This window comes from Mycena indigotica (assembly GCF_014461135.1).
Source record: "Mycena indigotica strain 171206Taipei chromosome Unknown Mind.scaff0004, whole genome shotgun sequence".
NCBI lineage: Eukaryota > Fungi > Basidiomycota > Agaricomycetes > Agaricales > Mycenaceae > Mycena > Mycena indigotica.
The window spans coordinates 634,799-654,306 of NW_023503003.1; the positions used below are offsets into that span (position 1 = coordinate 634,799).

Genomic DNA, 19,508 nt, shown 5'->3' on the forward strand with positions numbered 1-19,508 from the left:
AGTCGATGAACCACATCGGGTCAAGGTACGTAGCCCTGGTGGGTTGGACAATATTTGCTCATAAACTCGGGGCTAGATCTACGATGCATATTTGAAAGAGCTGGTTTGTTTTCTCCGTTGTGCACCATCTTGAGACTGAATCTGTTGCAGAAAACCATGAAGCCGAAGCCCGTTGTCCTTCCTGCAGCTACTGTGATCAGTCAGCGTATTATCGAGATGGAGCAGATTGCAGAGAAGACTGTGTAGCGGTTCAGAAAGGATTTCAAAAGCAGGGAATTTGTATTTTACATTCATTTTAGTCGCAGTTTCATCGAATTTTCATCTCGTTCAATCGCAATCCATGCCTGTCAACTTGCAGAAACCATCTCGTACCATCTCGCCAAGTATCACCCAGCCATGACATGTATGCGCAAATTGCGAGGGTGAAACGAGATGGATTGAGTCTATCTACAAAATATCACAAATCATAGCACTACATAACGGTGTTTTGGGCAAAAGCGTAAATATGCGTAATCTATTGGGTGACTCTCTTGACAGCTCATTTCTTCCCGTTTAATCTCACCACACCTCACCGACTTTTCACTGGGCTTGAACTCCCTATGTCACTTCAAACTAGCACTCTATTTTGGCGCGTTTGCTCTCACGGCGCACTGAACGTCTGTGGAATCTACGCGCGAATATGCAAAGCCGCTACGCATGGAGTCAGGTGTGTCTCTACACTGTCCGTTGATCACTATGGTTCTGACTTCTCTGGAACGTTTCGTTCGCCAGTAATTTGTACTTGGATTTCGAAGGCAAGGCGACAACTGATTGTTTGGAGAAACAGGGGATCTACGCAACTGTTCGATAGACTCATTAGAGCGATCACCAGTTACCGACCTCCTCAACGTTGAACGGGACATCCTTCCAGCCTCCGGAGCGTCACCTTGGTTTCTGACAAACCCTCCGTTCAGTGAGTTTACTTGTTAAATTTTGGAGCTAGTATGTACCTCATAGTCTTTGCCCAAACAGTTGCCACATTGTCTGGCGGCCCGCGGGATGGCGCCATTGCTGAATCGCGACTCGTCGCATGCTGACGGTGTATTCGAAAGCTTACTTGAACTGCCGCCGGTAAAGTCGAACCAAATATCTCAGTGTAAATATGGCTTTATTGTGAATCAACATTCACTACCGCGTCATCGGTCAGAGCAAGACCCGCATAAGCCACGACATCACTCGTTGCCTGATGGTGACCGCGTGACTTCCCGGCTTGCTCTTGACGACCACCATCGAAAAATGCACGACGCTTTCGAACAACGCCATCTCAATCGCTTGCCCGCCCGATTCCGAGTTTGTGTCCAATATGTATGAATCAGCTTTGACTGATGATGCCACCCAGAGTATTGCCCGCTTGCTTGCCACGTCATCTGAACCACACGACTTTGCCCAATTCGAGGCACTGATTCATGCCGACCCACGATCTCATATCTTGCTTCTGCCGCTGTACTGGATATTTCTTGATCCGGCTCGTATTCCTCCCCCAACTGCGCTGGAGAGTCCATCTCCATTAGAAGGTTTCGCTTTGCACGCGGCTTTCCTTGCCCTCTCTGGCTCTGCCAAGGCTATGGAAGTGCAACGACGGTTAGACCACGCGCAGTGGTTCCATGGCGATCAGGTCCAATTGCCATATCGAGAGTTATGGCCACGTCTTTGGCGCTGGGCTTGCTTCGTTCAGCAGAATTGGGCTCTCATCCCTGCCTCATATTGCCATAAGCACAGCTGCAACGAGTCGTCCATCATTGCCTCACTATTGCGCTTTACCGTCACTGCATTCAACATCCATTCCCCAAACGATGCCAATTTTGCCATTCGAGAACCTGGTTTCCTACGTGTAGTCTTCCGCCACTGGAGCCTGCGACTGGCACAGTCAAGCGACCGCATCCCAGAAGACCTTGACCTCTCATGCGCCTTTCTCAATCTTCCGCGTGGCTCCCTAGATGAAATCATTTCAGGTGTGGGAGGGAGTCTGAATGATGTTGCGCGACTCTTTGCATCCCATATTCGCATATATGCCAAGGAGCTTGAACGCCGACCACTCAGGGCAAGATGGAGCCCCGCTGATCGCGTCTTCACTCAGATCAGGGGCACGATCGGCTCTATCAACAACCTTGTGCCAGGACATGCTCCTGAGTCTGCAACACGTGCACAGCCAGGTCCATTTATCGAAATTTTCTTGTCATATTTGAACCCCCGGACCCTTGTACGCATGGCACATCGCCTCGTGGCGTACGACACCTCTCGCTACACTTCTGGCGAGATCTATGGCTGGGGCACGGTGATGCGCGATGCTATCTTCATTCTCGGACTGCTTCTTATCCGCAGCCGTCGCTCGGTTCGCATTGCGCTGCGCCACGAGCTCATCTCTGTCTTGGTGCGCGCTAGCAGTCGAGATGACGGACGAAAGCCTGAGAGCGTTGCCGATGCAGTGAACGATATAATCAAAGAGGTTCTCTGCCCGGCAACACTTTTTTCATCCATCAACCAGTTGCTTCAAACTTCATTTGCCGATATCCACCAGCTTTTATCGTCGACTCAGTTCCTTAACTCTCCCTCGCAGAAGTATTCTTCCCAGCTGCTTGATATGGTACAGGTGAATTCGCTTCCGCAAGTGGCCGCTCGTGCGTTGAACCAGGCAAATTATGGTATCTGTAATTCGAGCAAGGTTTGTTTGGCCTTTTTGCAGCGAAAATATGGCTGATTTAATCATACCTAGTGCTTGAAGATTGCGAATAAAGCCCAGCTGAGACGCTGCGCAAACTGCAGAGTGTCGTTATATTGCTCGTCGGACTGCCAGCGCTTCGATTGGAGGCAGGGAATGCACCGTGCAACATGTTTGACGTTCCTGGTGACCGCCCAAGGTTTGTGTCGAACCCTACCGGCGATTTAAGTCCACTTATAACCCTTGCAGCAACCGCACTGAGATTCTCGCTCCCCGAACTGGCTGATATGCATGCAGCCATGACCTATCATCACCAAAACCACACCGCAGGGTACTACTTTGCGATCGCCATGCACACCATTGGCCGCACAACCCCCACTCCCTACTTTGTTGTGGTCGACTTCGCGAACCATAACTGGCAGAGGGGCATAGGCCCTCTTGTTTTTGCGCTCAGCGCCGTCACGGTGGACTCTGACTCGCCGTTGACGGAGATTCGTGAGTACTTCCCGGCGGGAGCGATGGACGCCTGGCTCGCCCGCGCGGAGGAGTGCAGTGATCGGATGGAGCTGCACGTGCTGCGGTTCGCGATAGGCAACGCAGCACAGTTCGTGGTGATGCCGTTTTGTTTCAGCGGAGACCGCCAATTCCTGATCGACACTGGAAGGGATTTCCTGCGTCAGGAAGAACAGAAGAGTGGGGGTGTCACGCTTGAGGGATTTCGCAGGCGCTGGGAAAGCGTGAAGGTACCAGAAGACTTTCAGTGGTTCTATCAAAAGGCATTTTAGGGCTATGAGCTGCGTGAAGTTGAATCTTGTTTTCACTAATTTATCAATTACAAAATGTAATTATTTATGCATATCATCTTGTACCGGACTGTGAAGCTACGACTCTATGTTGCAGTATGTCATGCGTCGCCTGAGCTGGTCGTTAGATTCTGACAATCATTGTCTTGAGCGTGCGGCTGGCGCGTCCAATGGCAGACTCGGAGGAAACCGGATGGAACAGAAGAGGGTCGGAGGTAGCCGATGACGTGATGGCCACGTCAGTGCCAAGCCGAACACCCTTCTCCTCTGACGACGAGCAGGCATATAGGCAAAGATGGTTTTCGGTGCACCCCGCTCGCTCATCTACTGGGTCAAATGGTTGTCCGGGCAGTACTACATGGAGGCGGGCTCCCAAGTGGCCAACAAGCGCCGTCGCCGCCCACAACTCTCTTCTTCCTCGCCATCGCGAGGCTCACTGCAAGCGCTCGAGCGGCCGCCAACCTGCTTATGGGAGGTGAGAGTTGGGTGAGAGATCCTTTCAGCTCTCACCCGCCACCGAAAAACCCTTTGGAAAAACCCACACTTACGGTACTTACTTCAATTGCAGGGCCGCGCCGGCGCGTCAAAGCTTGTTTTCGGCAGATGCCGCGGGAAGAACCCAGGAAGAATGCCGTTGATTCACGACCCTGAAGCTTCTTCGCCCTCTTCCACTCACCATCACGAGTCCCCTCCCCGCCCCTCATGGAAGACGACCAGGCGGCCTTTTTCCAGCGCTCGCAAGCGCTCATCGACAGTGTGGACGGCAGGCTGGCCGCCGCCTTGGTGCGCTGACAGCCGCAGTAACGGGAGGCAGGGCTGACGAGCTGCAGACGAAAGGCGATGCGCCGCCCATCGCTGTGCTGGAGGTTTCTGACGACTCTGACGTGGAGATGGCATGTTTTGCGATTCACTTTTACAATTGCACTGAGTATTTTCCCCTCCAGAAGGCAGAGTCGGACGAAGAGGGAGCATCAGCGACCCTGCTCCACCCTCACCCGATGCGCCCGCGTCGCAGCCGGGACGACGAGAGGAAGAGTAAAGAAGCGTGGTACAAGGCAAGTTGTTGGCATCCGTAGACGGTAGCTCTGGCTAAATGTCTATTTTGCGAAGGTGGCACGTCATCTGGACGCAGCGCTCCGCAAGTCGCTGGATGCTATCGCTACCGCAGCTGCAGAGGTACGGGTTGTTTATGTTCAATACCGCACCATGCTCAACGCTACCTTCCCAGAAGCAGGAAGCACAGAAGGTACAGTCTATACCGGAGACTTTCAGCGCATCCATTTATGCTTGTAGGAACTGACGATCGCGAAGAAGGAGAGCAAAGCATTAGGGTGCAAGAACTCCGAGTTGCAAGACCAGTTGGACCAGGTGTGTTTCGTTGCACGCGCTTGCCCTGAATGCAGACTGAGCGCTACGGCAGAAACACGAACGTGAAGCCTCAAGTCTGGTGGCCGTTGATGTGCTGAAGGCCAAAAGCACCAAACGGAAGGCGCAGATAAAGGAGTTGAATAAAGTGCGTAATGGCGTCGTCCTCTGGCCAGACTCTAGCGCTTACTCTAGTCAGACCGTGGTTCAGCAACAAGCCGAGATTGCTGAGCTCATGCAGGAGATTCGCAAGTTCCGCGACGAGAAGGCTGTTCTATCGGGTGTAGAAACCACTGTGCGTTTTGTCCTCTTTGCCTCCGCCGAGTCAGCTCCCAGTTATTCACCCTCGCTTCTACCTAGGCTGTCACAGTGGAGGCTGCGAACTTGAAGCGGCAGATCGCCACCCTCAGACAGGATAAGGAGCGCCTGGTCAAAGTGAATGAGGGTCTGATCGGCGAGCGCAACGTGAGGAGCGCCTTGATATCTGCCTACTGCGTTGATTCAGCCATAGATCACGCGTGCGATTAATCAGTGCAAGAACCGTCTCAACCAGAAGCTCGTGCCACAGGCTAACAAGGTTATTGTGGCACGGTCAGAGGATATCCACTGCGCAACAGACAATCTCTTTGCATTTTTGGCTCAGGTGAGTTGTAACATACTTGTCGTCTCGATGGCTCAAGTATTGACTTCTGCCAGGACCCGTCGACGCAAAGGTATGCTTATAGTGCTTCCTTATCATAGTTAACCATTTTACTTAGCTTCATGAACAACGTCCTATATTTACCGCACCGCCTGCTGTCCTGTGCGCCGCGCAACTACATTGCGTTTGCCCCGAGCGCACGGTACAATGACACCCGATGCAAATGGGAGGACGGCTCTGACCTCGCGGTCCTTGCAGGCAGCACGCGCGAGCTTTTCGTCGTCGTTACCCGCCAGAATGAGCGCACATACGAAGACGTGATAGCCTACGCCGGCACTTACCTCTGCCACGACCTGGGCCGGGCCGCCTACCCGCCCGGGACCAAGCCTCCCCGCTCCGTCGTGCGTGTGTGTTGCCTCGCTGTTTGACCTGTAGCTGAAGCTCCGCCAGCCCGACGCGGCCATCCTCGAGGTGGCCTTTGGTATGAAGACGACCCAGGACGACATCGACATCACGCCGCTGATCAAGCAGCGGTTCCCGAGTGGGACTATCGACATTGAGGTGATGGGGCTGCAGCTCGTGGGGTATAACATGAAGCTGTGTGATGCACTGAAAGGCCGCCTGTCTCGGAGCGGCCAACAGCCACCTCCGGTCGTGCCGGCAAAGCGCGCCGCAGAAATGGGGATCGGTGAGGGCTCGAAGAAACCTAGAACTTGAGTTGCAGTAGAGCAGTGTTACGCTTGTATAGTCGTAATAGATTAGAAAATCGTAAGTGGCAAGCGAGCTAGGATGAGCGGTGAAATTAGTAGGAGGCAAGGAGCGAGAAAGCTAACTTGGCTGACTCGGACGACGCACGCGCTTGGACGGCGACCTGACCGCCCGCTCAGGCCGCGCTGCAAAACTTGAGCCGCTGACCGTGCAGGGCCTATCCTCTCACTTTTCTCACTCCAATGGAAACAAAGAATTGGCGCTGTCGACATGAAGGGAAAGGATAAGTGGATGACGTGTCACCGGATCAGACCGAGTGACATCAATCTTTACGTCAAAACTTTTCTTCCCTCTTCCACCACTCGCTCCGCCGCCTGCAGCGCTGAGATAGTCAGTGTCCTTTGAGCGCCTAGATCTACGCTTATCCTCCATAGACACTGAAGTGCCACCCTTTTGGCGGTACTACGACCATGGTCCACTCACCGCCATCGCTGTTTGCCACCCTCCCGCTTGAGCTCATTACGGAGATCTTGAGCTATTGCTCGAACCAGTGCATTGAAATTCACTCCGACACCTCGAGAACCGCATTGCAATCCTGTCAAGTTCTTGCTGGGGGAGAGCTCGTTCTATTGGCGCAGACTTGCCACTGGGTCCGGCGTGTCGTCCGGAGCACGCCGACCCTCTGGAACACTATCATTGTCGATCTCCGCTGCTTCCGCGACCTTCCGGAGGAAGATTTGATCTCAGACCCGCGCAGTGAGTACAACTGGATGCTTAGTCTGCTCAACCAAGTCCTTGGTCGGGGGCGGAACAGCCCTCGTCGCATCGAATTGTACTCCCCGTACGGCCTCCATCCCCGCCATTTCATCCAGATCTTGACGCTTTGGGCCGCTCATTGGCACAACATCAGATTTTCAATGAATAACGACATGCTTGACCTCCTCCAAGGTGTGAGCTTCCCATCACTGAAATCCCTTTCGCTGCAGCTTCCGTATAAGCGGCGCGCGGCGCGCGCCCACTCAGCAATTCGACAACCAGGCTACAGCCTCGACTTCCTCTCCACTCAATACGCGCCTCGGCTCTCATTTCTGTCCATATTTGGTGCTTTGCCTAGCATTGATGATCTTGCTCCGCTTTTATCGACATTTGTCTGCTCTCTACGTTACGCTGATATGCCCTTCATCCTCAAGATTGTACCTCACCTAACTTCTGCCGCGGGACTGGATCTTGCAGTCTTGTCATCATTTAATCATGACGTCCGCAAGGTGCTCCACAGCGATGGGGCACTGTTTCATCGGCGCGTGACGAGCACTCTTGGGAAACTCTCCATCACGCAAATTTCGCACCACTCAACATGGGATTCCGATGGAAATGCTGTTGGTGTCATCCTTGACTCGCTCGCCCTGCCCGAGCTGTCTTCGTTCCGCATTTCGGCCAGCCGTACACCGGTTGTCTGGCCACACGTCTCGGGGCTCGCGTTTCTGCAACGATCTGGCCAATCACTTACCAGCCTGGACCTTGTGACCGTTTGTCTGTCCACCGCTCAGCTCCTTGCCGTCCTTGGCGCTGTCCCGCTCCTCACGTCGCTTTACATCCGCGACAATGCGGACAGCGATGTTCCCGCCCTGGTCACGGATGACCTGTTCGTTGCCGTCAAACTGCACCAGCCGGCGTTGGTCCCTGCACTGTCTGGCCTGAGCATTGGCTCGCGGGCGGCTTTCACCACATCCGCGCTCATGCAACTGCTTCAACACCGACAGGAGGCGCAATTGGTGGTGGTTCTGTATTGGCTCGCTGGGTACGGCACCGCGTCTTTCCAAGAGGATGTGGAGAAGAGTCTCGATGAGTGGGATGATCAAATGCAAAAACGGGAGGCCCAGGGACCGGATCCCGGTGGGCATATATAGATTCTGTGCAAGACGGAGAGGCTCGCGCAATGCGCTGCTTTTCGTGAACAAAACGTATTGGCGAGGGCGAGATCGTTAATTAAGCTCCCAACATTTTCATTCAGTCTAATTTGCATAATGGTGTACTGCTTCAATGAAATCCGACATCTACGTCCTCATCATTCAAAAAATGCAAGCTTGGCCTGATCTCCTCTCCCTTCGACGAGCGCGCCTTTATCTTTGTGAATACCACTTCTAGACGTGCACACAAATCACCGTCTGAGCAGCGCAGTGGGATGACCAAGTATTGTGACGCCCCGTATTCCAGAATTTCGACAACGTGCAGGTGCAGTCGTCCACGTGAGGCTTTTGCTCTCTCAACGAGCAGCCGCCAGGCGGCTTGTTGTCGCTGCCGGGTAGGCGCGTCGTCCTGGAGTCCTTGTGCATCATGATCACCGAGCATCCTCTCGAAGTCAGCTGTTGTGAGAACAGAAACCGTCGTCGGCACCACACCATAGTTGAACAGTGTCACTAGAGGCTCCGCATCCGACCAGCCGTGTGCAGGGCTGGCCAGGAGAACGGTCAACTGCTGGGTATAGATGTCGATGATGTTGTTCGTGTATTGCTCTTGGACGACTGCGCGGAAGAAGCGGCGGGCGGTAAAGTCGAACCGCGGCGCAGCGAATTCGGCTGAGATGGTGAGCAACAAAAATAGTATGCGAGTGATAGCGACGCACTCAGAAAAAGCTCCCCATATGCTTTGCAGCCTGAACGATGCCCGCCGGTCTTCCAGTCCGCCTTCTGGCACGCTTTTGAGCAGTAATACATTGCCTTGCAAGCTGAACACTTCCCACCTGTACACGGGGTTTTTTTTAAAAAGGTCTTCTTATTACCAGTGTTAATGTTTTTAAAAAATGCCTCTAATTTATGCCCCTGCCAAAAGGCGGGTTTTATATAGGAAAATAAGAGATCAAAAAAAGGTTTAAAAAGTGGAAAAGCCATGTCAGGGTGGGCAGTGTGGTAGCTATAAGGCCCAGGACCTGATGTGTGGAAAATTCCTTAAGTATGGGGAAAATACTGTGTAGGGGAAAGGCCAAAAAAGACGAAAAAAAATGTTGATGCCAAGGTGCCAAGAAAGATACGGAGTTTGACAGCGTGGATTCTATTAAAATGAGGGTGAAACTTGTAAATCACTGATGTTTTTTAAAAATGTTAATACTCTAATTACAAGGGATCTTTTTAAAAAAAACCCCGTATACGCCTGCACTTCCTGGTTTCTTCGCGGAAGAGAACTTGGCAACACTGTGCACATGGCCGTCAAATAATCAAGCTAGAAGAAGAAAAGTGTGGAGACAGACCTCAATATTGTCGCATGCCTTGAGCTCCAACAATTTGTCCTCCTTGCAGGTCTTAAGCAACTCAATCCTTTGTTCAGCTTGTCGCTTGAAAGCGAGCCAAGAATCATATACAATGGATGTCTTGAATGAGTGCTGGTCTTCGAGATCTTTGACCTCCTCCAGATGCTTGACCAGCTCAGAAACAAAGAGATGGTCGATAAAGTTGAGCGGCATCCACTGGGTGAAATAGCGCTTGACGCTCGCCTTCAGCCGCCCGTCGGTCAAATACGGGCCTGAGGCCACGCGGACAAGGACCCGGAGCAGCCCCGCGTCAAGGGCATCAAAGTAGTACAACGCGCCTTGTGTGGGGAGCAAGAGCCGCTCCAGCAACATGAGGCCCTGCCAGAGGACCTCCCCAAGATCAGGCTCCGCTGGCCCGGATTCATCCACAAGATTTGACATCAATGAGACAAGCGGCCGGATCACATTCGCACGCCGCAGCTCCGCGCCAAAGTGTGTGACAGGCGTCTGCAACAGACGGTGGTGTTGCAATTCAGCTGGAAGGAGCGCCAGATCGAGCTGCGTCATGAATACGATGGCATATTGGATGGCCCAGACGGTCGAAGAGTCGATCAGTGTTTTTCGCCAAGTCAGTGTGCGGAGGGCAGATAGAATTCGCCGCCTCGCGCCGCCCACCTGCCGCGAACCGCCGCTACCTTTACCCCCATCGCCGCTTTCCCATGTCACGCTTCCGCCACCGTCACAAGGTGGGGAAGCGGCTGGGTAGCGGCGAAGTACATGTTTTGACACACATATGCACTTCGCCGCTCACCCCTGGTGTGCGATCAAGCCGGACATGACAACAAGCGACCTTCGAGAGCCGCAACTTGGGCCGCCGGGCTCCAACCATGGGTCCGGCTCTAGCGATTCTCATGGCGACGTCGTTGCTCGTCACATCGAGCTCATCGCCGTCACACAGTGGAAGGCGGCGAAGTTACTGATTTTTGGCCTTTCACTTTTTTGTGTAGAACGATGTATTCCATGCTGTTTTACACTATAGTGAAGTGCCCACAACCAAATTTCCATTTCTTCCGCTGCTATGTCCATTTTAAGTCATGAATTGAGCCAGGCTGCTAACATATACCTAGTGCGTCAGCAGATGGTCAATCTAAGGGTACAACGGGACCTAGCCGTCTTCTTCAGATCATAGAGCAGCCGGACTCTGATTAGTTATACTTGTCTTCTGAGTCTATTATATAAAAAATGTGAACTGGGAAAAAGAAATTTAGAAAACAATATGAAAGTACTAGGAAATGGTGCAAAAGTTGAGTAAAACTTTCTGGAAATTACTGGAAATTTCACGAAATTTCAAAATATTTTTGGGGGACTAAAGGAATCTCAGAAATCATAGAAATCGGAAAAATCAAGCAAAATCTGATATGATTTCACAAAATTTTGCAAAATTGTCTGAGATTTTAGAGGGAGGAATTTCCTGATGTACAATATGGGAAACCTTCTCACAATTTTTAATCGGACATTCAATCAATGATCATAATAATATATAGTAAGCATGCTCTGAGTCAGCAAGTGTGACGTCAGCTACTCAATGGAGCCGGCTTTTCTTTCGACCATGACCCCGACCTCCCTGCTGGACCTGTGTCCGCTTCCCCCCTCTCCTTGGAATGTATTCCTCATCTTGTCCGTCATCCACCTCGCTTTCCCCTGAGCTACTCGACGACTCCTCTTCCGAAACATTCTGCAAATTTTCATCATCACTCTCTTCGACATTCTTCTCTGCTCTTTGAGCCTCTGCCAAAGCCTCGACAGCCTTCTGGCGCTTGGCAGCAGCAGTCTCTCGGCGTTTTCTCGCAGTCTGCTCCCGGCCAACGGTTCTTTTTTCTCGCGCTGCCTGAGCCGCCTCTCGGTGGAATAAGAGCCGATTGGACTGGAGTGGTTTCAGCGTATAAGCCTCGGAGGGCAGGACACGCATGAGCTCGGCAAAATTATGCGTGGAGCCCAGGTGGAGAATGTATTGGTCGTCTTCAAAATGCTTGACGAGGCTGAGATCGTGAGTCGTGTCTTCGCGTTCCTGCTTCTGTTTCCCTATCACCGCAGGCTTGCAGTTCCCTCTCGTGCAATCATGTTGAACAGAGCACAAGAACTCAACATCTTCACCCTTAACAACAACCATTGAGGTAACATCAGCCTTGATTTCCTCTCCGCTCGGTCGGCGAACAACGGGCCAGTCAAATGTGGGATGGCGCTCTGATGAACATATGAAACGTTCAATGGTAACAAAGGTGAGCGCCTTCAGCGAAACGATTTCATTCACGCGTCCCAAGAACAGCTTCCCATTCCCATCACGAGCGAATACCCAACTCTGCAGCTTGACATGATCTGCGTGTTGGGAAACAACATACAAGCCGGGACGCCAAATCGAATCGCGAGCCGGCTCCCCGGAACCCCTCCAATGGCGTGAAGCATTCGTATTATGCCAAGGAATGGCGGGATTCTTCTCGAGCCCAAGGAGACGGGTAAAGCCGGGTCTAGGTTTTGGTGCAGACACCCATCCCAGGTGACGTTGGAGTATTGGGTCCTCTTTCAAGATTCTGACGACTTCCTTCCCAGGCTGGGTCCATCCCGAATGAGATGACCGCCAGAAACCACCACATAACAGGTGCTTGACAGTGTTCATTGATGCAAACTTGGCGCTAATATCACGACTTGGGGCCTGGTTATTACTGTTGATAGAACACATGCGAAAAACAGCGTTATATCCTTCCTGTGTCTCGGTTGAGAATAAAATTGGTGGCCCAAATCGACTCATGTGGCGTCTTGCATTCATCGTGAGTAGCCTATTGGCCATGACGGCGCTTGGGAAAACAGGTGCTGACATACACAATCAGCGTACGCAACTCGATGTCGATGATGTCAAGCCCCGCGACTTTTGGGATCTTGTCGACAAGAAACTGCACGAACTCCGGAGGGAAAACCCTGGAGTATTGGTTTTGTAAGTTTGTTCTGTGCTTGAGAATGGCCAAGACTGACTTGCCCTTAGCGGATTGCAGCTGAATTTCGAAGAGGATGTGAAAAAGTTTGGAAAGCTGTCCGCAGAGGTGAAGATTGAGCCGGAAATCGGTGTTCATAGCCCATCGTGGCTACAACGAGTTCACAAGGTGGCACCAAGGGTTGAGCATCCAAAGGTGACCAACCCGACTGGCTCCCGCCGGGCCCACAAGCGGAAACATGCAGTGATTGATGATGAAGACGTCGCTGGAGAAGGTGCAGCACCGAGGGCCTTGTCAGATGCAGAGGATTAGTATTACAATATTATATTTTATCACTGGAATTGCATTGGCTTTGTTCATGTTCATCTGTTGATGTTTACAGCTAATACCTGTAAGTATGCTAAATCCAAATGAGCCGAAAAGTATTATCAATTGTTGTTGAATATATCTGCTGGGTATTCAGCATGAAGCATCTGCGAACATTACTGAGAGATGACTAGGGATCTCATATATATATTCTGCGTTGAGGTAACTTTGATGTCAAAGTGGGTTGTCAAATGATCATCAATTGACAAATGAATGAATTGCACTGGTATATCCTGAAATGCTCATCTTGATCTCAACCACAAATATCCTATATATTTCCTGGTGATATCCTCTAGACATTGCTGGAGGTTGGAGGTGTACATACATACCTACACATATACACATACACATGTATAAATTTTTTACAAAAAAAAGTTTCACAAAGATTGAATTTTTTATCCCACTTTTTGATCGCATCAGTGGTCACATGACGCTGATCGTGAGAATATATTACTCTATATGGCAGGAGGGGGGGAGGGGGGGGGTCCCGGGGGGGTCGGAAAAAAACTTTCCGACCCTATATCCGTGATTCGAACTTTGAACCCCCCTTGATACTAACTTGGAAAGGGGGGGTTTGGCGATAGCGCGTCCGTCATTTGGCCTTCCTTCGCCTTTATACCGGCGCGGCCCTCTTATTTCACCACTGAACCATGCATTCTTTAGATTCTGCTGCACTTCTTCAAGTTCCGACTCGAAATTCACTTTACCCGCCGACACAAAGTGTAGCCAGCCGGATCCAACTCCTTACTCCCCAACCAACAGCAAAGACTCCATCGAGCCATCCTTCCTCAGGCTCGTTTCGTGACAGCGGCGATTGCCCAAGCCACTGCGCGCACGGACCACCCACGCGTCACGTGTTGATTTGAATGCATTCGCCAGGTTTCGGACAAGTGAATGCGTCCACAGACGAAGGTTTATCACGAACTGTGGGTGCCAGTGGTCAAAATTACACGATAGACCAGTGTACTGTGCACATGCTGCCAGTGATCTCAGGCTTGCTGTGGCCCGGAATGCTCATGGAAGTTCCAGGCTTCAGTTCAAGTGGCCAGTGCGGAATTAGGTATGAGATTGTATTCTGGATTTTGTACAATGTGATTCCTCTTTCTCCGTGTCTCGCAGTCCATGACGCTGGCACCTAAATGTGGCTTGTGCTTTCTATGAAGATTCCAGTGCCAGCGTTGCCAAACAATTTGCGGTCTTAGCGCCATTACAGAGGTTACTGACCCAATCTCTGCCGCCACGCTTGACCCTGTCCGTCCAACACACGTATTCCAGTCAGCCCCGCTGCAGTCAAGCTCTGGGCGCAACGGACCCATGCACTCTTGCGGATTTCATTCCTGCGGAAACTGAGCAGTGCTACAATGTCCAACGAACGAATCAAGACACACTCGGTATTCGGCCATTCGAAGCCTGTTATCTGGATCTCCTTGAGGCTCGGGATGAATGGATGAATGTCGGGGGCGAAGGAAGCGAAGAATTCTTCCCATTGGGCATAAATATCTTTAGTTCTGTACACGCGTAAGATCAAGCAGAAGATAAGCAACCAATACGTGCCCGATTGAGTAAGGCAGTAAGAACTTGAGGTGTGTCAATAGTGATGTCGGCTCATCGGTCTTAAAAGTGTCACGACTCGGCGGAGAGCCTCGCTAGTTAACGCAACGGTTAGACAAAGTCGGGAAACTGGGGCCAAACTTGCCACCAAACGCATGTCAGCGTCGAGCCGCCATGCAATCGTCAACGAGACAAGGTTGGGACAGAGATCGACAATGGGCCAGTTTCGCGGCATGGTTGATCCAGAACTGGAAGGAGGGTGACCCCGCAATGAGGGTGAATTTATCCAGGACAGGCAATCTGTGGAGCACATCAGGAGCACAGTATGGATTTTTTCATGTGGGATATGCACTCCATTGCAGCCAGCGCCGCATAAAACGATTTGTCTGCCTCCCAGATTGCGAGTTCCGTCAGGCTTGGTAGAGCAGTTTTCCACGCGGCCGACACGGGCTCTTCGGGCCCCTCAACCTTCGATTCTGACTCCGGAACACATTCGAAGACAACACGCGAGCGCCAACCGAGACGCCGAACAAGGGGAAAATTGGTGAAAATCGCCCCTGACTGCAGAGAGGCCGGAGAGTCTTTGGCGACACTAATATCAACCCCAAGATGCACTAAGCTTGCGCCAGCGGTCTGTGCCAGCAACGCGAATTGGCTCCAGTACATAAGCGGCGCGTGATCGCCCCCATCACGAATGTAAGGGTTGTTGAGAACGTTGGACTCGGTATTAGCGCCATTCATAGTCAGGTGCCGCAAACCCGTCGCTCCTGTCAAAATTGCGCCAACGTGGCTATCGAGACCAGAAACTGGATTGTCCTTGCCGGAAAGGCGACCCCAACTCAAATCGTGGTGTGAACGTCGCAAGTCGAGGTGTCGAATACACTATAGGGCCAACTTAGGTGGGAATACCACCCTTCTTAGGAGGGTTTCCCTCTTTTCACCTATTTTAGGCTGGTTTTAGGTTGCTTGTATAGACCTTATTTCTATAAAGATTACATGATAATTTTTTCGACCTAAGAGTCAAGGGGGGTTCAAGACTCGAATCACGGATATAGGGTCGGAAAGTTTTTTTCCGACCCTCTGGGGACCCCCCCCTCCCCCCCTCCTGCCATATAGGGTAATATGTTCCCACGATCAGCGTCATGTGACCACTGATGCGATCAAAAGATGGCATAAAAATTCAATGTTTGTGAAACTTTTTTTTAAAAAAAAATTAACATATGTGTATGTGAATGTGTGTATGTATCTATGTACCTGGAACTCTCAAACACACATGACAGACCATAGTAACTCTTCAATATATTCACCTCCCATCATATACCTGATGATGGGCCTGTGATAGGGTGTGTTATCCAAGCTCATGGGCCTGAAAGTATATAGATATAAGTATGAGAGTTGTGAACTATAGAAATTAGAGTTTATAGACTATATTTTCAGTGCCTTTATACCCATATAAGGCCCAAATCTTTCATATAGAAAAAGACCAACCTATATAGGCAACCATATTGAAATAGTCACTAGTACTATATAGCAGTTCATATACTTGTACTTATGCTGACATATGCAAAGTAAATGGTACCTTGTAGTAAGAGACAATGTCAAGGTAGTGCAAAGGTTTGAGTATAAGATATAGTATCATAGCTTAGTGGTTAGCACAATTTTGGTCCTTAATATATAAAGACCGCCAGTTCAACTCCCCTGACTGCCATATTTAATTCATTACTTGTAAAGATATCCATAAACATCAGTTATATAATCCTATAACAAGACTACAGTATAGGGCTAAGAACAATCAGTAACATATAATACCCACTACATCCTTTCTTTTCAGCACTGATACTTTAAAACAACCTAAGGAACCACCTATTCCTCTAGTTGTAAGGCTTAGGTGAGATGTGGCCGATTTAGGTTGGTTTTCCACCACCCCTATAGGTTGATTTATCACCCTGAAAAGCAACCTATGTAGGTGGTGTATCAACCTGAGATAGGTGGGATCCCAACCTGATATAGGTGGCTCTATAGGTTAGAAACCCACCTGCTGGGCCTCCACAGAGATATACGCTGCAAGTGTTGAGTTGACAATTATGGTGTTAGAAAGCTTCGATAGCCTGGAGTACGTTGGCGCGACAACGGAGTAGTGGTGCGGTAGAGTCAATCGCTGGAAAGCGAGTGAGATTGAGATCAACATGAAACAGAATCAGTACACACGTAGAATGTCTTTGAGACGAGCAGAAGATGGAGAGGCTTGACAGTCTGGCTCGGAGTAGACTGAAGAAACAAAAAGCTGAGGACGCGGGACCAGATTTGGTCTTGCGTTTCTGGCGCGGCAGAGGCCATGGGGATGTAGTTTGGGTCAAGAGATGGAGCAACTTCAAGCTCTAAGACTCCGGGAGACGGCTCTGGATTTTCGCGCAGGCTACTCATGTCTCGTGAGCGTTAATCTGGAGGACTGAAGGATCAACGTACGTCGTGAAAATACTATCCGGAATGGTACGCTTGGCTTCTTCAAAGGCATGTTCAGTTAAGATATTGACTGTTGCATTGAGAAGGATGGTTTTGAGCGAGGCACTCCTGAGTTTCGTATATGCTGCAAGCGCAACCGAGGGAGAGTACACAACAACAGTCGCGACCTGCTTCCGGGAGGCAAGGGCATCGATGATGGAACTTTGCTGGGCGAACTGGTTCATGTATTCCGCCGAAAGCTCAATGATAGTCTGAGTGATAACTCGTGAGAAAGTAAATGCATGAAATCGTGACGCACCAGCTTGTTCCACTTGCCAATTGCCTTCGCCAACGCAACCCGCAGCTTTGCTACCATCTTATTTGGCTTCTTCATTGAGTCGTCACAGATGATGAGCCGTGTTGGGTTGATAAACGGAAGTCCTTTGCATATGCCATCGGTGCTGTCGGTCGCCAACATGGAAAAGGAGAGGAAGAGGTCCGATATATTCGTTGCCGCTTTGAAGATAGCTTGCATAGGCGCCCCGTACCCGCCCTCTACGCGCAGTTTGTGAATGAAACGGGCCAAGTCCCTGTTCTTCGCCAGTGCGTGGGCTAGGGCCGCGGCTTGCGCTCTGCTGCGTAGAATTACGACGTGGTAGAGAAGGGGAGTCGACACCCGTAGCCAGGCCTTGCACACGAGCAGCAGCGCGGAGCTGGACTCGCTCCCATCGTTTTTCGCAAACGGCGACAGGCGTGAAACAGAGGAAAACACGTGGTCTGGGACTTTGAGCGCAGGATAAAGTATCTCGGATATGATTTCGTCGGGTAGAGCCATATTCGGAGGCTGTAAAACATGACAGTTAGCAATAAACCAGAAATGGTGGCAAGTGAGTGGCGCACCGAGTCGCGCACGGCAACCTCAAGCTGCCCCCGTTCTCTCCGCTCCAATGAGATCCTTCGGTGCCTTCTGCGCCCCTGGGGTGAAAGTGTGGAGCGTGTATGCAAGAAGATGGTGGTTTCTGGCAACGACGCGCTGTGGTGATATCAAAATTTACTCAGCATTTGAGATATAAAAACACGGGAAGAACTGGGTTCGAGCTCTGATGAGTAAACGGTTTGTTTGTCAACATCCAAAAATCTACTGCCAGTGCTCGCCGTCGTGACGGCCGTTGTATGGCATTTGCCGCTGTCAAAGGTCGACCTATCACACCATCTTCCATAATCTCGGTCCCAGATCTTCCAGGGCGCCGGGGGACATGCCGGACGTGATGCGGGGACATGGCATCACACATCACGTCAGAAAAAAGCGCCCTTGAAGATCTGGTGCAGTTTGCATCAGAACCTTGCGCGCAACTTGCGCATGCTTATCATTTTTCACATCAACACCACCAAAATATTTCTCCAAGCCTAATACAACTACCCAGAGGTTGTCAAGCATACATATAGTGTACTTTACATGTAATTGCATATATATAGCAGTTTTTAGGGCAATTTTGAGGCCCCAAAGGTTGGGCGTCAGACAATTTACCTCATCAGAGATAAGCATGCGCAACATCTCTGATAGAATTACACCAGACGTTGTAGGGCGGCTTTTTACATCACACTCTCCATCATTTTGTACCCCGGCAGTGTCAAACTGCTGATCCGCCGACTACGGACGTCTGGGAACGAGACTACATCTTCCAGCATCCACCTCAAGCTTCCACACTGTAAATACTTATGTATATTTAGGTCATGCTTAAAATGATACTTTTTTTATCTGGTTTAAGCACCAACTTAAATGGTAGCTTAAAACAGTGATTTGAGATGATTCCATAAGTAAAAGTGAAAGGCTTCCTTCAAGTTTATGTTTGGTAACAATTATTACTTATTGCTAAGTTAATCTGGATAACTGTTATATCCGTGCCGACTCCGGCAGTCCGTCTCCGATATCGACTCCGGTATTTGGTTTTTACGCAATGAAGATTTACTGAGCGTTTCCAATTACTCCGACTTATGATCTATGCAATCATCTATGCCTTGTTCCTCGTATGCAACTCCTCTTCTACTTTACTTGACTTTGTTCTAATCTTGTTACTTACTTTGTTATACCTTATTCCGTTTCCGTTACTTCTCGTACTATAAATACTTTGATGTATTATCACGTACTTCAGTTTGTAAATTAACGTTGCTGGTCTCTATCTCCCAGCGTCGTTTCGACTCCGCTCCTCCCTTCTTGTCTTGTCTTGGTCAACTGGAAGCCCCGGTCACCCAAACATCCTTCTGTGGTGTTCCGCCCCAAGTGCTCTACGATCTCGATTCCGTTTCCGACTTCGACTCCGTCTCCGTCTCCGTCTCCGTCTCCGTCCCTTTGGTCAACACGGCACTTAACAGTATTTACAAACTCACTTCCTTTTGACCATGTCAAACGTACGCCTCTCTTCTGACAACATTGACCCCGCCAATACTGGTCAACGGCGTTCATCCCGCTTCTACGAACAAATGGTTCCTCTCACTTTGCCTATGGCGAACTTCACCTACAACGCTGGCGCTCCTGTCACTCGGTTCCTGTTCCCGTTCCTCGGACACCAACTGGCACGACCAACCCTTTCCGGCCTGGTTTTGTCATGTCTCCGCAGGATCCTGATCCAAGTACTATCCCTATGCCAACGACTCCGCATCCAAACACGGGTCGTTTTTCTAGCGTCAGTTCCCCTCCTGTCTC

At 50.5% G+C, this 19,508-nt stretch overlaps 3 protein-coding genes across 3 annotated transcripts; all 3 read left to right on the forward strand.

The window, feature by feature from the left end:
• Positions 1-1,275: 1,275 nt before the first annotated feature.
• MIND_00412000 (uncharacterized protein) lies at positions 1,276-3,483 on the forward strand (the record flags this gene model as incomplete). Its single annotated transcript, XM_037360942.1, has 4 exons — positions 1,276-1,329; positions 1,379-2,701; positions 2,753-2,897; positions 2,948-3,483. The coding sequence occupies 4 exons, from the start codon at positions 1,276-1,278 to the stop codon at positions 3,481-3,483; spliced, it is 2,058 nt and encodes a 685-aa protein (XP_037221234.1).
• Positions 3,484-4,203: 720 nt separating this feature from the next.
• Positions 4,204-6,223, forward strand: MIND_00412100 (uncharacterized protein; the record flags this gene model as incomplete). Its single annotated transcript, XM_037360943.1, has 11 exons — positions 4,204-4,284; positions 4,332-4,573; positions 4,612-4,747; positions 4,795-4,869; positions 4,922-5,014; positions 5,066-5,161; positions 5,227-5,331; positions 5,378-5,509; positions 5,563-5,579; positions 5,625-5,907; positions 5,957-6,223. 11 exons carry the CDS (start codon positions 4,204-4,206, stop codon positions 6,221-6,223), a joined length of 1,527 nt encoding a protein of 508 aa, XP_037221235.1.
• Positions 6,224-6,684: 461 nt separating this feature from the next.
• Positions 6,685-8,121, forward strand: MIND_00412200 (F-box domain-containing protein; the record flags this gene model as incomplete). The annotated part of the gene is made up of 1 exon (XM_037360944.1): positions 6,685-8,121. One exon carries the CDS (start codon positions 6,685-6,687, stop codon positions 8,119-8,121), a length of 1,437 nt encoding a protein of 478 aa, XP_037221236.1.
• Between the last annotated feature and the right edge of the window lie 11,387 nt (positions 8,122-19,508).